The sequence below is a fragment of the Rhopilema esculentum genome, chromosome 18 (assembly GCF_057945365.1).
Source record: "Rhopilema esculentum isolate cy_ngs chromosome 18, ASM5794536v1, whole genome shotgun sequence".
Lineage (NCBI taxonomy): Eukaryota > Metazoa > Cnidaria > Scyphozoa > Rhizostomeae > Rhizostomatidae > Rhopilema > Rhopilema esculentum.
Window position 1 is genome coordinate 1,641,173 of NC_142832.1, and position 19,643 is coordinate 1,660,815.

Genomic DNA, 19,643 nt, shown 5'->3' on the forward strand with positions numbered 1-19,643 from the left:
GTAGCATTGTTTTCGAGTCAGGTCAGAGTGAATTAAACCCTTGACCGGATGATCAATGAATCTATTCCAATGCAACACCTGCAAGTGGGCGATCGATTCTCCGTGATCCGAGTTGAGAAGCGCTTGACCGGACACCATTGCACATGGTTCTTTATGCTCGCCCGTGATTTGATTTAGGCCATATAAAAATTAAATTAATATTTGCAGCGAATTCGACTCAATAAAATCGTAAGTTATTCGTATCACGTTATGTGAAATAGAGATTGCTGCTAACATGAGAATGTTTTTAGACTGCAGTTTATATTGAAGGGAATGGCAATAAGATGGCAAGCACTGGGCTCTCCATTTTGAGATAATGCAACTTCAGTATCACTCACGCGGTATAACACATACGCATAAGATACACCATACAGAGCACTCATATTAAATGTATATTCCATTAAAAATGGCAGCCAGAATTGCAATGTGGATTTCACTGCTGATGCTCATAGGAACAGGTGCGTATTCCTCAATCTTTTATGTTTCACTTTGTTTCTAGTTCCCTACTTTGAACTTGAAGTTATAAGAATATGTATATTCCATCGCAATATTTAGTAAAATTAACAGAGGATTTATCATTTGACATATTTTACGGGATATCTTGTGAGCAACTGATGATTGCCTAGGCCATCCGGACCTTCCTGCACAATGTGCAGTTGCCTGTTCCGAATCGTAATCATGGCTACTGAACCAGAACAATTTAACAGAGCATCCAGGAACACTTAGGAGTATAAGTGGTAATTCTAGCATCAAATACCTTTTTACAGTGACAGAAATAACGCCCTCTACGTTTATTGTTTCCAGCTAGATTTAAGAACCCGGTAAATATGCCATAGGCACTTTTCTGTCTATTGTAGAGTTGAAAAACAATTATTTAAATGTCTTATTTTTGGTGACTTTCTCAAAACTCAGACTTCTTCGACTATCAAATGCTTTCTGTGTTTTCTTGTCCAACCAAACTGTTCTCTTTGTAAGAACAAATAGCAATATTTGCTAAGCAAAACTCTGAAATCTTGCATTAGATGTCGATATTGTAAATAGAATGTGTGCTTTAACCAAACTTGCAGGGCCAGTTTTTCTTATAATCGCGGGACCTAATAATATTTTATCATTTTTACGTTGTCTAGTTATTAGCAATTAATCTTTGATGATGCAATTGCTACAGTTGTCGTGTACTTGATTTTCGATTATCTTACCCCGATAGAAGGTGTTGGTGTATGAATTTTGCAACCCCTCGAGGTATCCTATCTACTCACACTTGAAGCAACAAAACAGTTTTCCTGAAACAATTTGATAGCGTGGGAAAACTTTTTGCTTTCCTCGAGAAATTTGCCAAATTTTTGCCAATTGTCTTGTTTTGAGGCAAACGCGGAAAAATTGGGACTGAAACGCCAACATGCATTTTGCATTGCCATTTTGCTTTACGTTTTGTGGTATACTGGACTGTTATGCAGGACTGTTCTGAATTGCAACTCTGTGCTTCACGTTTATTGGAATTATCAGGCGACTCTACGTGAGACTTTAATTAAGATTTTCACCGCTGCATTTACGTATTTTGATTAATACAAGATCGATAATATTCTGCATCTGAAGCAGTTTTTTTTAATCATATCACGCAGAATTTCTTGCTAGACTTGGGTTTTGAAAATGCCCTTATAATTTTGTCCCAAAAACACTTAAGCTGAAAATGAAAGTTAACTGAGAAAAGCAAAAAATTCTTAATACTTGTGTAATATAAACTTTTAGCAGCACTGCTCCATGTCGACGAAACAACTTGCTCAAAAAATGATTTAGATTTCCAGTTGCATTTTCCGTAAAGCTAAAACCAATATAATTCATTGCCTCTCCGCCCCCTGTTTCTGTGGTCCTTGATGGTTATTCTCCTCATCAAAATCGTTATTGACGCCATAGAAGTGACTTCTGAGAAAACAAGACGGCTCTAATGCAAGATTTGCTCGCCAGCTTAATTCCTCGATAAACCTTTTTTTCTAGTATTGCTGTTTAATTGGATTTGTACCCAATGTCGCTCCCGCAATCATAGAACGGTCGTCTGGTTCCATGTTGTCAGTGGAGCTACTGTTTAGGCCTGGCCCCAAAGATATTGTTGTGAGAAAAAGGGGATTGTCATGCCCCGACTCGTAGCGTTGACTAATCAGATAGACTAATCGAATGGGCGAGTACAAAACTGCTCGCTAACTTAGATTAACCAACAATTTCCGACAAATCAATCAGAAGAAGATGAAATCTCATGCGATCATTTTCAGACGACCACAAATATCATACCGAAACTAATTGAAAAGCCACTATGTTGTCCACTTAATAGATGAATCGATAAACTTTGAAAATGATAAACCCGTGTGTTCTCCTACTTGAGCAAATTCTATCAGACGTCGCAAGTAAACCGCCTCTAACTGTTTCAACCAGCAGTGTCCTAGATTTCCTTTCTCCATCTATCTCTTTTGCACAAGTACCAACAGAGACAGGCACTGCTGTGTTTGGAGTTCAGTGATATTTTCTCACTTTTGTGTTCAACCAATGGCAACTCCTCTCCATATATACATTTCAAAGTTTAAAAAATTTTGGAATATTGTTGAGATATTCTTCCGGGCGGCTCACAAGTGATAAATAGAATTGAAGTACGATGTTTCACGACAATACTTTTGGTTCCAGGGTTGAAAGTTTCTTAACGTTCATTTACGACCGTAGCTACTATTGTTCTTAGAGTACTCAAGCCCCTCACCCTCCCCCCTCCTCCAAAAAACTATGAAAATCCTTTGTTTTATAAAACGATCCCTTTTCTCCAAAAGAACCCACCCATTCCTGATATGCAGAACTGGGGCCTTTAGGACAATATACTAGATAGATGTCGCAAGCACTCTTCAATGTATGATAAGTATTTATTAGTTTACAGGTTCCGATATTTCCTGTATTTACAGATTTCAGATACGGGTGTCTAGAAACAGTAGTCTTTGAAAGACGAGGCTTCAAAACTTTAAATATAAAAAAAGAGAAAACTAATTTAGACTTTTCTTAAACCTTTGAATTTATGTTTCAGATGCAGATTCATCGACTGACCCCCAAAGTGGTGACTCTAATGAAAGTGAACAAGCAGCGAGTATCGACAGTCTGTATATGTTTCCCGATTTTTTAGACTTTCAGAACGCCCCTATTCAGAGCGACAGTAGTGGACTTGATGAAAGCGAATTTCATAATTTCCAAGGAAAGTTTCTTATTATCCCTGAGGACGAAGAAGCGAATATTCTTGAAAATACATTCGATGCTAAACATCGCATCGAGGACCCTCATTTGAGATCTCAAGTAACTTATACTGCCGACGGCACAAAAGTTGTACAATATGAACCTAATGAAAAGTCCGCGAAGACGAATGGTAGCGAAGCGAATAACGCTAACGATTCGTCCGGGGATGGCAATTCATTTGCACTGAAGACAGTAGAAAATAGCGATCCACTTAAACAAGGGCTACAAGTCTCTTTTGCACCAGACGGTACAAAAATTATACAACACGCACCCACAGCTTTACCGCCAAATAAATACAACATGACTACGCCCGTGCCTGGTCCTAAACCAACCATTAGTATTCATAATGGTATAAAGTATCCTAAACCAAACACAACAAAATCGCTATATTTTATACAAGACGGTACGAGAATAACACAATTCAACACCGGTGTTAAGGATAATAATGGAACCATGAAGCCTAAGTGGGCTTTCATACCGGAAGAATATGTGCCCGGATTCAGTGACGATGATAATCAACCCAATGCGGCCGGTTATAAATATCGCAACCGGGCTGGCGAGCAAGAAAAGGTAAAATTGATTAAAGAGCAAATGAACGAAGCTAGCAAAGAACATAACCCCACTTACCAATTTAAGACGGAGGAAGATCTTGTTAACTCTCTAGCAAAGCCTTCAAACAATGGAAGCAGTCCCCGAACTGTGCAAGGAGAAGAAACGCTATCCCAGTCCTTTACAAACAACGGGCCAAGTCAAATCCAGGACGGTTCTGGTATGGCGTCGATACTGCCTAGTGACACTGTTGCTAACAAAAGCGTACGCTTTCACAAAATTAGAAAGCAAGGAGCCCTTAAAACATCCAAAACGAAACATTTTATTGGAAAGCCAGCAAAAGTTGTTCACACGTTTCTATACGATGTTAGGCCGCTGAAGCCAAATCAGTATAAACCTGTTGAGAAAACTCACCAGATAGAGACTGGTAGCAAGCGTGGTGAGCAACAATATAGTAAGAAAATGCAAGGTATATTGAAGGGAAGAAGTGCAAAATCCAAACTGAAAAGAAAGAAGAAGAAGCATGGAAAGATCGGGAAGAAAAACAAGGCAGCATCTCGTTTGAACATTATGCCTGTGCCTGATGCACGAAACGAAACCAAGAAAGAAGGTAAATTAAGAATTACTCTTATACTCAATATGACCTCGTTTCAGATTCGAGATATAGTAGAACTGGATCTATGCGATCGATTGACTTTGGTTTGATTTCTTTCCCATCATGCCATGGACAGCGACCTGTTGCTTTAGATAGAGAAGGGAGAAGAGTGTGTTCGTCCCAGTCAAAAGAGCAGTTTTTACTTGTGAAAGAAACTTACATCTGAAAAAGCATATCTTACTGAAATAAACTCTATTTGATTAAGGACTAACATTGTACATCCTTCTTCAGGGCCCGCACCACGAATTTAAAAGTAGGGGGGCCAAGGCTAGAAAGTAGAGGATCAAGGCTTCTTACCCCTTATACTACAGCTTGATAACTACTTGCTTCGCAAAAAAGTGGGGGGTGGAGGCATAGTCACCACGCCCCCCCCCCCAGTGGCGCGGACTCTGTTCTTACATTAGAATCTTCCCACGCAAATGTTGGAACAGGCAAGACCTACATCTCTCTTTTGCCTTTCGCTTCTTGCTCTTTGCTTACCTTTGCTGATCTTTCTTTTATCTCTCGCCTACACTCTTTAACTCTCTAAACCATTCTTACTTTCTTTCAAAGCTTTAAGAAATGACTTGAAAAAGTCTATTGATGATTGTTCCATACAGAATTTAGTTGTTTTGATGTCACTGTGCCCAGGGTCCTCTGGCCCACAGCCCCAGTCAATTCACTAGCCACAACAAAGATCGCACTTGACACGACTTTATTGCCCCAACATTGATCTCGTAGATTAGGTCTGTCTGATCCGATCGGCAATATATTGGAGAGAATGATTTCGGCGGACCCTAATTGGATTGGTACAACTGGCACCCACAGGTCCAAGATGCTGCTTTTAAACAATGAAACATATTCAGATTTTTATTAAGATGTAAATGCATTAGCAGTCTGCTGTTATGTTTCGTATCCTTTGCTTATTTCGACTGTAAATGTGTCGCAATTTCAGATAATGGTCTTATGCAGAGTATCTGAACATATAGAAATCGCAGCAACCAACTGACGTAAGATCTCAACGAAACTGCTCCAAGCTAAGGCTATCTGTTCCGTGCTCAATCGCTTCCCCGAATCAATAATTTGCTCAATTTCTCTACTGCCTTTGACGACTCAATTTATGCTTGCAGTACTTGACTATTGGATAAATGAATACAAACATTTGGGCATTCCAGGTGCATTTTCTTACTTTTTAACAGGCTGTCTGCAAACTCCGTACAAGAAAAGAATTGTACGCGAAGGGCAATTGAAATTTTTCCCAAACTGTCTGCTTTTTGCAACTGTTAACCTGTACACATTTATCATAACCACTTTTTGCCATGCTTTGTTTTTGTTCCACTGTTTGCTGTTTTCGTTTCAGTTGGTAACTCCGAATCTGACTATCGCCAGGCTCTTCATTCACTAGTGTTTAAAAACGAACCAGGAGTAGTGAGGAAGAAACAGAATTTTGCATATGTTTCACAATGTGGACTGTATACTGAACCACAGAACATATCCCAGGTATGTCTAAATCATTTTAACATTTTAAACTGCAAAAGCATTTATTCGTTTAGAAAAAAGATCATAATGTCATTGAAAAGATGAAAGCTACATTTACACTTTGTTCTGCAACCAGAGGCATTTAATGGGAATTAGGGCATTAATTGATTGTAACAAAACTGATCAGGAGGAATGTCTTACTAATTTCGTAAAAATAGCCACAGTAATCAGTAAAATTTACAAGAAGCATATACAAGACCTGCTGTATGGATCATAAAGTCATCATCTATTGGTCGATATTCTCGACGAAAATTTCGAATGCACGAAAAATATATGCAAATAATTTTTCACTTTCCATTGCCTTCTTGATATTCTTTGTTAGACTTTTAGTATTATTTCTATACTTTTGTTAATTTCCATTTTTTCTACCATTAAGCACAATGCCAACCATACATAATACAATACTGTACCGTTTCCCAATAGGTTCAGCACGCTTGGGCAACAAAAACATATTCGCCGTATTTCTATTTGTATGAAAAACCAAAAAACTATGAGCAATGTAAGCCATCTCCTTGGATGAACAACACGGATATGAGAGGCAATGTCTTCATAAGCTTTGAAGTGAAATCAATTCATGGAAGCAATATGGAAAATAATGCCAAGATATGCCAGAAATACTGCTGCAAGGAACCCCGATGCGCTGCTTGGGTCATGAGAAAACAATCTGCAGCGACTACAAATTGTCCTAAAGGTAACTCTAATGCATAAACCATTTGTGAACAGAACCACGTTCTATTACATGCTGCACGATTATCAAAATGGTACGATGAATTGTATTAGTAACTCAAACCGCCCTGTTTATATCTCCGCGTATTTTGCATGTTGATAAATGTTTTTTAAAAGCTGAAGTTAATGGTGGTTTCCAGATAGATCGCCGACATAAGCATATACTCAACCATCCATCAAAGAAACTTTCTCTATTTATGATAAATTTATATAAGTTACTCTAATGTGCAGCCTTGCGGAAGTTGCACTGCAGATTTAAATTGGCCGTTTATAGCTACAATACAATTATTTTTGATTGGCAACTCAATTATTCAAACATTAGAATCTTGTTTTAATCTTTTTTCCAATTGCGTTGGCTGAAATTTAGACAATCCTTCTACATTTGTAGAATAACATGACATCACTAGTTCCCACTTCCCTTGTGACTTTAGGAATTGAAAAAGATGAAACTGATGGCAACCCTAAAATTTCCCAGAAACGAAGTCTATTTAATGCTGATGAGGTATCAAAGGATTGGAGTCGATTTAAACCTATAAATATTTACTTCGTAGATAGTTTTTGCTGTTGGTTGAAAACAGCAGTGCCAAAGCGAGAGCCGAATGAAGATGCCACTTCAGGAGTGGTACAAAGAGAAAGGTATCGTCACCCACCTACTGGCATGAGGTCGGCCGTGCCTCTTGGCGGCCTTGGGACGGGTTCATTTGAGCTCCGAGCTGATGGTAAGCCAGTTGTTTCTCGTTATCTAGTAGCAAGAGTTTTGCAGTTTTGTTTAGATATCTTTCTGCTCGACAACTTTTTGCTACATTCACAAGAGACAAGCACAAGCACAAGCAAACCAATGAAGTGCCCGTGACGTCATTTCCCAAGCTATCCGCACGTCTCAATTAGTGCTACCTCAATGCGAAAGAAAATTCCAATGTTAAAAATAGATCCTTTTATGATTTTTATGGTATTACTTATCGTTTCAATTTCATCCCAAAAGGATAAAAAGTCGTTACTGTTTTCAAAGTCAATGCTAAATTGAAAACATGAGGTGCTAGAGTAGACCGACTCGCCATTAAAGCAACCAATCTAATAAACATTGACCCTTAACTTCATTTTTGGTTTTTAAAAAAACCTACTGCAAACCATAATCTCCGGGCTCAGACAATCATTTAAGGAATTGCTGTATGTAGGTGAATGATACTTTAAAGTTGAAATGAGATTGCATTTGCCAATTATATCAATCTTCATCGCCAATCTTTTAATGTCATAAAATGCCCTATCAATTAAGAGAAAAAATGCCAACTCAAAATGCAAGTCAAATCTCTAAAGTCAACCGTTCGTAATTTGTGGTGTGGCAAATGCAGATAAAAACTATGAGGTTTTTTCATCCAAATAACTTATAACACAGATGATCATATCATAGTTTTATTATGCATTTTAGTTTGCAGAAAAGAAAGGTTTTAGTGAGTTCCATGTCTCTCTTGGTCTATTCAGCTATTTAAAGAGTCTGCGTTCGCTGATTGGTCAAAATGAGGAACCAATCAAACACACCAATTTCCGTCTCACGCTATTTCTAGCCGTATCTGAACATAAATTTTGGCTCGTCTTCTCTGACATTTATACTGTAAGAAACGGCTTTAGAGCGGCATGTTTTCACATCTTCGTGCTCATTTTAAATTTTGCCGTGCAAAAGGAACGGAAAATCGCAGCCGAACAATAATTTTGCTTATCGATACACTTTACTTTGGACTTTATCGAGTTTGCGCTGTTTTTCAATTTTGATACCAAAACATCATAGTAAATACAGATACGATAGTTATCGTGAAGTCTAAATAATATCAAGATATCCACTTTTTGCCAATACTATTTGGCCTCATAATCCTGCTAAATCTTTTATGCACAACAAATGCGACGATTTAATTAAAAAACATCCATTAATGTTTAATGCAATAAAACCTGCTCGACAGTTCAAGAATAATATATATTTTATAAAGTTTTTTTAATTGAATAGGCACCTGAGTTATACTTGGAAAGATAATGTAAAAGCGAGAAAATTGCCTATTAAAGTATCGACAGTATATACATAATCTTTCAAATCATTTAGTTGATTCTATCTTTGACTAATTCTTAAAAATATATGCAGGTTTATGCCACCAGACATTTAGGCAAAAAAACTGTCACACTCAATCAGAAATAAAATAGGATTTGCTCTTCACTGCATTTATTTTGACAGCGCCACAGACAGCGGTCTTGAGAAGGCCCATTAAACAAGTGATTTTTACTTGACTGCTTAAACAACAACGTCTTAAGATCATCACACAGTGTAGTGCCTTAGCCCCAATGCTCTTACAGCCACAATTCTCATAGGTTTCGGATTTCTGGGAAGGCAACGATAAAATCAAGCAGCTCATCGACCAGTCTTTTTAGAACTATAACAAATTTATAATGAAACTTCTTATATGTTTATTCATGATCTGTAAACCTATATATAGACAATATCTGATGCAAGTAAATGGTTCTACTAGACTAATTCTGCTGCTTTCTGTCATAGTTTAAGTTATAACCTTGTACTATTTAAGCTAAAGCGAAATCATTCATCACAAGCATCAAAAATTTAAGGGGGGAATATTCAAAGTACTAAAGTACTTTTATTTGTCACTTTTCAGAATGTAAAGGTATAAACTTCAGAAAATGACTGAAGATGAGCAGAAATATACCCAGATTTGGGGCTTCTTTCTAACTGATGTTGCTATGAAGAAAGTCCTTCCCATTTGATATCATGCCACCCACTCACTTTTTTAAAGTTCACTTCACCTCCAAGAGGACTCATTTCTGAAACCCTGGGTATATAAAAATTCATAATAGAAGTTTGAGTTGCAGATTCTATACAACCATTACTCGCAAAAAGGATGTCGCTGAAACAAACTATATATTTGGCATAATGTTTTCAAACCTTTAAATTCAATTTTTGCATGTTGAAATACTCAAAAGTTTAAAAAAGGGGTTAGTACTGAAATGGAATCTTTTAAACAAATTGGGGGTTTATTGTTTAATTTCATGTTTGCTTCTATGCTTTTTTTAGGTACATTTCATGAATGGACTATTGAAAACCAGTCCCCAGGAGGTGCAGCAAAACTGAGCAAAACAGCATTGGATTTGATGCTGCTGGCAGTGAGGATTGAGCAAAAAGACAATCACAAATCAGCTGTTCTAAGAACACACGCTCCTCGTGGCTTTGATGGTGTAGAGCAGCTGTCATATTATGGATCATTTCCTGTATCGAGGCTAGATTTCGGTGAGTTGTGTAGAGTGTTTTCTCGATTGTATAGAACTCTAGACTTCTACTTACAACGAGAAATCAGACCTTCAAATGTCTTATGTGGTGGGGTTTTGAAGGCCAAACGTAAAACGAGAAACGAATCATAAACAGTATAAGTGATTACGTCTAATATTCGATTGAGTGATTACTGAATAAAAAACTCTCTTCAAGGAAGGAAATCGAGGCATCCTTTGTACGGGAGCCATAACAACATCTTCTAGATGAAAGGTGATTTAGGCCTCTTCCCTTCTAGCCACGAGAAGTCAGTTTACAAATCTTCGATAAAGTTCTAAAACCCTGTGTCATGAGCTGAAAAAGGTTATTCTCGGCTATCATTGGTCTGTACAAATAAATGAAGGCCTGGCGTATCTTGTAAGTTAGCCACATTGTTCGCCATTCATCTAATCATGTAAAATTTACGTTTACTTTAATACATCTTTCTTTTGTGATATTTTGTAACAGAGCGCTTTTGTTGTTAACAGAACTCCAGCCAATCAATGAAATCAAGATGTCATTGTATGCTCATTCAAGCATGAAGCCACGTGACCCAATAGCCTCGTCTGTGCCTGCCGTGACCTTTAGCCTCAATATCGAGAATCCAACTGATGAAGATGTAGCTGTTTCATTTATGTTAAATCTGCCTCTGGGATATAATGACGACACTATACGGAGAGGCGGCAACTATGCAGAAGTTGCGTATACGAGGTTGGTAACACCAGCTGACTGCATGGAAGCTTGCGCGAAACAGTCAAAGTGCATGTCGTGGACGACGAATGGACCTTTCTCTTGCCTGCTAAAAGACAGCATGCCGTTGAATTCTTACGAGTTCGGCATCATATCAGGCCTGAAGGGCCACTGGACTAGAGTTAATAACACCTTGACTCACAAAAGACCAGGCTTCTATGCACAAAGTGGAGAGACTTCGCTTCGAGTCTTGGGAAGCGATAATGATGAAGTACATTTCATAACTACGAACCACCCCGAGAAGATCTGGAAGACCTTTAAGAAAAATGGTTTGTTGAAAACATAACTTATTAAAATCGCATCAAAATCTTGTAAAATTTGCTTCTGCTGCCATTCTCTTATAATTGCAAGCTAGATCAGCAGAAAACACTCAAGTGTATTTAAATGTTTGGTTGCTATCTTTCAGTAAGTTTTTGCAAGAAAACTCTTTTGTATTTTCCCTCCAGCCCTTGCTTTTATTTTGAAAATGCTTTACCTCTCAAAGCAACAGTAAGTTTTTATTTTCACATGAATCTCGTTGGCAAACTAAAAATTTGATCAAGTGTATTTCTGTTCTAGGCCATTTTGGCAATGGAACATTAGTCAATGCAACTGCCCTTCATGGCACTGCTGCAGTGAAAGCGCGAATTCCCGCGAAAAAATCGCGGACTCTCACAATAATCTTGTCATGGTATTATCCAAACAGAGATATTGCCGATGAACGTGTTGGAAACTACTATTCAAACATATTCAAGTCAAGCGAAGATGTTGCATCTTATGTAGAATCTCACATGACAGATATAGTTCATGATATTGTAAAGTTTCAAAGCAGTATTGTTCCTCCAAGATCAATGTTTTTTAAGGTAACTTTACAGTTTTGCTTTTTCCTATTCCAATGTTCCATAATATCTTTTCTGATCATACCGTCGTAACAATTTTTCAGTTTTAACAAAGAACTATCATTTTTCCAAAAATCTTAATTCGTTTTGTAGTTTGTGATTTTGCATTAGAATAAATCTCCTCAAACTTGTAAAAATTAGAATCACCTATATTTGAATTATTTGAAAAATGCTGTGTGAAAGGCCATGGATTTATTGGCATAGTACTGATCCAGTCAAGTTTCCTTGATGTTCAATGTAATGTCTGACAGATTTTATGGACCAGTAAGATTCATTTGACAAACATTTTCACAAACAAGAAAAAAGTCGAGCTCAACTTTTCTTTGCAATGGAATGTGATCTTATAGAATGATGCACTTTATTGGTTCCTTGTTTTGGACCAATCAGCGATCGCTAACTTGTGTTGCCTGCTGCCAGAAAGAGTTACTTTTACTCTCTTGTTTTCTCTCTTGAACTAGTTGGGTCTTTCAACTAGTTGAGAGGCTAGCAACCGCGTATTGGTCAAAAACATTGAACCGATCAAACATGGCATTCTTCCTCTCACACTATTTAGATTCGTACCTGGATATAGGTTTATGGTTGTTATCCGATGTTTATACCGTGAGGACTGAGGAGTGTCGAAGGAAGTACTTTTGCACACTCTGTCCCCTCTTTTCCTTATACTGGCTACAAAATTACTTGTCACCGAGTAAGATGCTAGATTTCGAGCAGTTTTGATACACTGTAGACATTGTTGTAATTTTCATTGGAATAACAAAGCTGACATTTGTTATTCCTCTACTGCGGGGGCTCAATTCAAATTGCTGGTTTGCCTCGTTTAGATCAGTCAACCGACTCTCTCCGTTGCAGTATTCCTTTTTCTTATATCAACTTCTTAGAGCCTCCCAGACAAAATCCAAAGTTTACCTAATTAATAAAATCCTCGCTTTAGGACAAGATTGCACATCAGAGTTGTGATCCAGTCATTAATGGCGTGAATATGTTGCCAGAGTGCTTACAGGATATTTTAATGAACAGCCTCAGCTACTGGCGCTCCGGCATGTGGATGGAAAATGGCCGCTGGCGGCAGTGGGAAGCCTTCGACTGTGTCAATTTTGACCCGGTTCATGTCGATTTCCATAGATTCATTCCATATGTCATATTCTATCCTGGTACGTTTTTCTTTGCATTTTGTGTCTATAGCTCAGATTAGTAATTGTAGTTCATATTTGTGATAAAGAAAGTTTTCTGAAAGGACGTGATATAGGGTGGGAGATAGAAAGACTCTTGTGAACAGTTCAAGGCTTTAAGAAAACCCATTTCCACCAGAGCAATGGAAATGTGATGATGTTAATAAAACTTTTCAAGAAATTTCTTTATTGACCAGTTGATCTGACATGACATTGCTAAATAGTCCCTGATGTAGAAAGCTTATTATTATTCTTTTAAACCAATGCTAGTCGATGTGTACTTTAAATTGGACGATAATTGATGATTAATGAAATGATTGAATGATTCAGCGATTATTGATTTCTGACCAACGTGATTGTGTCACTACATCTATTTTCTTTTAGAGCTAGCAAAGAATGTGATGCGTGCTTGGGCAGAGCACCAGTTGATTAGTGGTATGATACAAGAATCACTTTCTCAAGGCTGCCTTGAAGAAACCTCAAAAGACGGTGTTGGAGGAGGCAGAAGTATGACAGACGTCAATGTTGCTTTCGTTGTCCAAACCTACCTCATTTACATGTGGACCAACGATACTAAATTTTTTGACGACATGTATCCAGTGGCCTCAAGGGCTTTGACGTGGTTGATCAAAGAAGCAGCACATGGTTAGTTTGCTACTGAATTTAAATTGCTTCAAATTTGAAGCCTGCGCGCAGACTCCACGAAGGATTGACGAAGAGCGATGAGTTCAAATCTCCTCATGGCATCGAATAGTTTTCTTTGAAGAAATTTGATTGATGTTGTTATATGTGATATTTGATTGAATCGCCAGCATAATCATTATCATCATCACCAGCATCATAGTTATTATCAGTATTAATATAATAATCATCAATCATCAAATCGCCATTGCAATCACAATCACAATCACAATCACTATAACAATCTTCATTAGCATGCTAGTGATTTTCACAGCAAAACAATTAGATTCTGTATTCTACATATCTAACGTATGTTGCATATTTCAGGAACTGATTTGCCGTACCGCAAGCCCGATACCTACGACCTCTTTGAGCTGGATAAGTATGATCACTGCGTGTATAACAGCATACTGGCGAAGCTCGCGTTAAGAGCTGGGGAGGAGATGGCGTTTTTGAAGAATGACTTTGCTAAACTTGAAGAAATAGGCAAGGCCTACGACAGAGCACATCTTCGTTTGGAAGTTGAGATGTGGGACGATAAGGATGGCTTCTACCATGCCTGGTTTGACGCCGAATGGGGCTCGCCATCTTGGATTATGTCTGACTCATTTTATGGACAGGTCTGGGCCTACACTCTTGGTCTTGGAGACCTTGTAGACAAGCATAAATTAAAATCGCATTTATTGAAAGAAAGAGAACGAAATGACACGCCGTTTGGATTGAAGGTAACCTAATGTTTCTCTTTATGCAACCATATTTTGTATTGATGTTGTTTTGTGATTTATGTTTGAAAAGCCTTCTGGTGCTCAAGAAAAGAATGAGGAAATTTCTTAAAAAGCTTTACAAGACGAATGAGAATTGACATAAATTATCAAAGAAAAGGTCTTGGCATCACAAATTATGCAACGTGGATGCCTTTTTTAAGTAAATCATAATGGTAGCAAAAGTTTTCTATGTTTTGCTTACCGAGGAAGAAAGACTATTTATAGCTTGACAGGTAATATGCATTAAAAATTTTGAAGTATATCATTCCTCGTACTGCTAGACTTTCTTTCCCATAACCCTTCCACATGTAAAAATCAATTAAAAAATGCTGCTTCTTGAAAAAGCAATGACAAAAATTTGGTTGGATAAGGGGGCTAAAACCCAACAGAGCAAGCCGAAATATTTGGCTTTTTCTTAAAGACAGGGGTAGATCGTCTAATTCACCCTCATGTGCTCCATACCCCCCCCCCCCCCCCCCCATTCACAGTTCTTGCAGCCTTGTCTCCAAACTGATTGAGGAGTGTAGAATTTTCATAAAATGTTCTATATTTTGATACAGTTTCGTTTTGTTTCAGGCTATTTCGAAAAGCGAATCAAAAAAGGTGATACAAGAGGATACAAGTGTAATACTTGGGGAAGAGCCTGGGTGCAAGTCTTTGGAGAATATTACCAAATATGAGTCCATTTGGATGACAGCAAGCACAGATTGGTCGACACTAATGCTGAATCTTGGTATGTATACTCTAGCGAATTTCAAGTGACGGTCTAATAAGTCCCAAATAGATGTCTCAATTTTTAGCTTTTTGTGTCTTAAACCTTCTTATAATACTTTTGAATTCAAAGTATTTTGAAGAGTGATTGCAAGGAAATTTTGAATTTCGAACTTTTTGTCTATGGTTTTTGTCGATAAAGCCGACGGGTTGAAATAAAGAGGGGTGATTCAGGACTTTTGTCAGATTTAACGGAGGGGGTATTTATGCTTGATCTTATGTATATTCATTCTTATTTATATGTATATGTATATTAAGTATATTCATTCATGATGTTCACTAAAGATTGCTGTTGTTAGCTTAACTGCTATAGCATAGCGGTCAAACCTTTGATTGATTGAGAGCTCTGCTCGCTACTATGTTCTAAGCCAATCAGCACACAGGATTCTCACAACAAAAACGCTTCGCAGTTAGAATTAGGCCCATTTTTGCCATTTCAGCGTGTTTTTACCACATTGTCTACAAAAAACATTGCACGCTTCTACAAAGCAAATTTCCAACTTGTTTAACCTATATTGGCGCCACTGTTCGATTGCAAAGAATAATATAAAAAACACCTCGCAAATGATCGCTAAATTTCGTGTCGAGATCCAGGTAAATTTCGTTTTTACCTCTCCCCACCCACCAAAGCGCTTTAGACATTTCACATTTAGACAAAATCAATTATATACTTACCTTAAATCTAGGAATGGTTCATAATCCCGTCGAAGATGCACTCACTGTCCAGCCTTAGATTCGGCGGTGATCGCCAATGTAATTATCACAACGGCACGAAGGCTTTCATATTCACCCTCGAACTCAATAAATGTATCTTTGTCCTCTGGAATCAAAATTGATTTCATAAAAGTGAAAAATTTTCAGCAACAGCCCAAAGTAATTTCAATCATGATTGTCCAAAGATAATTGACCATTATTACTAATTTTATGTAATGAAAATGGCGAATACACTCACGCGGTAAGACTGGGATCTAATAAAATTTGAAAATGGCGGGAAAATTTCGAGGGTGCGTTTTCGTAAATTTTTCTAGACTAATCCTCTTTTTGATAATTCTAAGATTTGACCGCTATGCTTTGTTTTCCTATACCTTTCCCTATCTTCAATCGTACTTGCAATGAAGTAGCTTGGAGTGACATTAAAACTCTTTTGAATTCTACAGACATGCCTCCAAGAATCGCGTTGCATCAAGCAGAGAAATCTCTCGACCACTACCGATCAACCTTGAAAGACCAGTGGAACTTTCACGGTCTGACGTCATCAGAAAACTACGGCCTAGATGGCCTGCCTTGGGCAACTAGTCACTATTCGTTCCAACTAATGCTTTGGCACTTGCCGTTATCATTATCAGGGCAGCAATACAACGCACCAAATGCGACGCTTACATTTAAACCCAAATTTGATGTTCCTTACTGGTTGTCCTTCTACACCCCAGTGGCCCTTGGTAACATAGAAGCCAAATTTAACGAGGCTAACAATGAGACAATGTTCAAATTTACTGTTTCTTCAGGTGAGAAAGCATCTTTACAGCCTTTATACTATTTACTTTGCACTGTGTTGGTCAGGGGATGGTTCTGCATTCTTTTGCAGTCTTATATGGACAAATGTCGATTAACGTGTTTTCGATCACTTATGTTATTCTCAAAGACCCTGATAAACCACAGCGAATCAAGAAACCTTTGCGTTTATGAATTAGTCCCAATTTTTTTATTTTCATGAGGCAGGGTCCAAAAATTGTTCTTGGGACCATCACTGTAGACGTTTTCTTTCAAAGCGGATTTTTTTGCAAAGAATTATTCATCATATATTATTATATATTATCATTTATTAAGTGTGTCGTACCCCTACCTTGTAGGAAGTCGTGCCCTTACCCCTTTAACCTACCATCGCTTTTATGGTGAGCCTGTTTTTCATATCCCTATTTCTTTTAATCCAACATTTTTCATCACCCCATCTCTTATGATCCTTCATTGCTTTCGAGGTGGTCACGTGTTTAAAAATGTTCCCGGAACATCGCTGATTTTTAAATTTTTCTAAATTTTATTGAGCTGTTGTTGTATACAACTTGCAAACTTTCAATGCAAGCTGAAAGCAAATGATTTAAAACCACTGTCTTTGAATGAAGCAACTGGAAAATTTGAAAATGTATGAATTTAAACAGTTTGACGAAATTTCAAATTATTTTAAAACTCGTAGAGAATTTATAAATCAAGTAGGCTAAAACATTTCTTTGTTTTAGGTCAAATATACCTTAAGAACCTATCGATATCTGGATCTCGTTACGGCAGAACAAATTTTGAAGTTTTGGAGGGTGAATCAGTGGAATGGTCTGTGCCAAGTAAAAAGAGCGATTCAAATAAGGAAGTGGAAGAACTTCTAGCAGAGTTAAAAAGGTAGCCATATATTAAGTCTTCGTCTGAACTTTTAGCAATTAGACATATTTTTGTACGTTTTGGTATATTTCTAGTTGCGACTGTGACTAGAGGCATAATGTGTTGTGGGTCTACTTTAGTAGCGAACTTCCCCAATAACTGGGGCTATGTGTACCCTCGCGTGTTTTGAGAATAGCCCATAATGAACTTATACTCTATGGAGAGGGAATAGAGAAAGCTGTGCCAATGGAGCCTTCTGCTCCTTTGGGGGGTGGGGGAGAGGGAATAGAGAAAGCTGTGCCAATGGAGCCTTCTGCTCCTTTGGGGGGGGGGGAGGGGGTTGAAGTTTCATGAATTATGACCATTAATTGATTTTGATCACCGTCAATGTCAAAATCAGCCTCAAAATCAGCCCTTATGAATTTAAAGGTAAATTTTCTAAGAGACCGGAGGGTCTTAAAGGTTCGAGTTTTAACAGCCTCTTAGCATCTCATACGTCTAGAATTATAATTGCATCATGAATTGAATAATTATAATAATACTTCAATAAGATTTTAGTACGATAAACATAATAAAATAACAAACAAACAAAAAATTGTACTTTGAATGTTAACGGATGCACTATGTATGAAATTAAGCTGTAACATTGTTATAGTTCGGGATAATAATTTCTCGAATCCAAAGTAACTTAGGCGTATTTTAGTTGTGTAGACAACTCTAAATGGAGGTAATACTTTTCCATGAATCGTTCTCAAGGCTGGTAAAATAAGTTTCAATACCTTCATCTTGCCAATAGAATTCTTTCATTTCGTTCAAGAGTGCTGTAAGCTCTTGATATTCAACAGGGGCGTAGAAAGGTGTAAAAGGGGGCAAAGCAAAAAGGGGACCTCACTTTGAATTATAATGACCTGGAAAAGGGGGCAAAATATTTGGGGAGTGAAAAGAGTTTCCTGTCTACAAGCCTGCGAGTTTCCTCCGGCAATTATATTTAAATTACCTTTCTTGTGAATTTGATGAAACTTCTGCAATTTGAATTTAGCTTAGTTTTCCACCCCTAAAATCTCCTCACCTTTCCTCCTTGAAACCTTATGAAATCGCCAACCAGGAGGAGAGAACGCCAAGACTGCGAACATATGTTGTATACGAACATCATTTGTACCAAAATATTGTTGGTGAGGTCTTTTGGTTCTTTCGAATTTTTATGTCAATGTCACAAGCATTAGGAAGTAGCAACAGATCTAGTAGCTTTCTAGGCTAGAGAAATGTTTACAAATGCAATGCAGATGATGTATTTCTGTCTTTTTCTGTTTCTTTTCCATTAATAAATGCAGTATTATGTGAAATTCAAGCCAAGAGCTTTCTATCAGTCTCACAAAGTAGGTACTTTTTCCTATGCGTATAGACTTTACAAGCAACCAGATGCCATTCTCGATCAATTCCAAAGGGCAGTTCTATGCATTTGATGATCCTTTCCCCGTGCAGATTGTAGATGCTCAATCGAAATATAAGCCTTTTTAGAAATATCAAATTCAAGTATGATTTTCACAGGTTAGTTAATTAGCAGAGTAAACAAGCGGAACCGTAGAATAAAAAATCAGACATACCTTTTTACTGGCGTTTGAGGGTTCCTTTTCATCTTAGGGAAAAATCAAGCAGCTCCCGAAAAGTTGTATTCTTAACTTCGTAAACCGTTTCCTGTACTGAAGATCGCAGCTTCTCACAATTGTCTGCAATTTTGTATTTTGCTGCATTTTCTTAGTCTGTGCCACACAGCAGGTCGACAATGTTACAATTTATTTAAATAGACACAAAGTTTGGTTTTTTGTAAGCCATTCAAACCAAGGAGGCCAAGAATCCAAACCCTTTCTTCAAAGCAAAACTATTTGTCTTGAGTTTCAGAGACTCTGATAGTCACATGGGATATACGAAAATCCCCTTTGGATGGCGCTGCAAGCAAACCTAAAAAGCTTCCGCAGTTTCTTGGGAAAACTACAACATTCCCCCTTCCCCAAGAGATCTTTGCTCACTATATTTTTCGCACAAGCATTAACAATTAGAATGAAGCTCAAGGCACATATCTATAATAATTTAATGAAAGTTACTGTTTACTGTCTAACATTAAGTGCTCGATGCCGTCTTATAGGTAGAGCTGTATACGTTTTTGGTGTATATAACAGGACTAAGTTGTTTCCCCGACTCGCTAAATGCGACCATCAGGTA

At 37.7% G+C, this 19,643-nt stretch overlaps 1 protein-coding gene across 2 annotated transcripts; it reads left to right on the top strand.

The window, feature by feature from the left end:
• Positions 1 to 89: 89 nt before the first annotated feature.
• Positions 90 to 18,714, top strand: LOC135696768 (uncharacterized). 2 transcript variants are annotated; one of them, XM_089113594.1, is made up of 14 exons: positions 90 to 497; positions 3,095 to 4,456; positions 5,841 to 5,980; positions 6,443 to 6,710; positions 7,297 to 7,464; positions 9,813 to 10,025; positions 10,532 to 11,062; positions 11,352 to 11,635; positions 12,603 to 12,822; positions 13,225 to 13,485; positions 13,849 to 14,246; positions 14,862 to 15,018; positions 16,214 to 16,561; positions 17,291 to 18,714. In XM_089113594.1, exons 1-14 carry the CDS (start codon positions 428 to 430, stop codon positions 17,446 to 17,448), a joined length of 4,578 nt encoding a protein of 1,525 aa, XP_088969720.1. In that variant the 5' UTR covers positions 90 to 427; the 3' UTR covers positions 17,449 to 18,714. The 2 variants fall into 2 exon arrangements, with proteins under 2 accessions (XP_088969720.1, XP_088969721.1); XM_089113595.1 differs by lacking the exons at positions 90 to 497; positions 3,095 to 4,456 and adding an exon at positions 4,474 to 5,655.
• The last annotated feature ends 929 nt before the right edge of the window (positions 18,715 to 19,643 follow it).

Excerpts from the sequence above, each read along its gene's own strand:
- LOC135696768 (XM_089113594.1), top strand. The coding sequence starts at position 428 with ATGTATATTCCATTAAAAATGGCAGCCAGAATTGCAATGTGGATTTCA. Across the intron at positions 498-3,094 it reads GCTGATGCTCATAGGAACAG|ATGCAGATTCATCGACTGAC; the intron begins GTGCGTATTCCT and ends TTTATGTTTCAG. Across the intron at positions 6,711-7,296 it reads GACTACAAATTGTCCTAAAG|ATAGTTTTTGCTGTTGGTTG; the intron begins GTAACTCTAATG and ends TTTACTTCGTAG.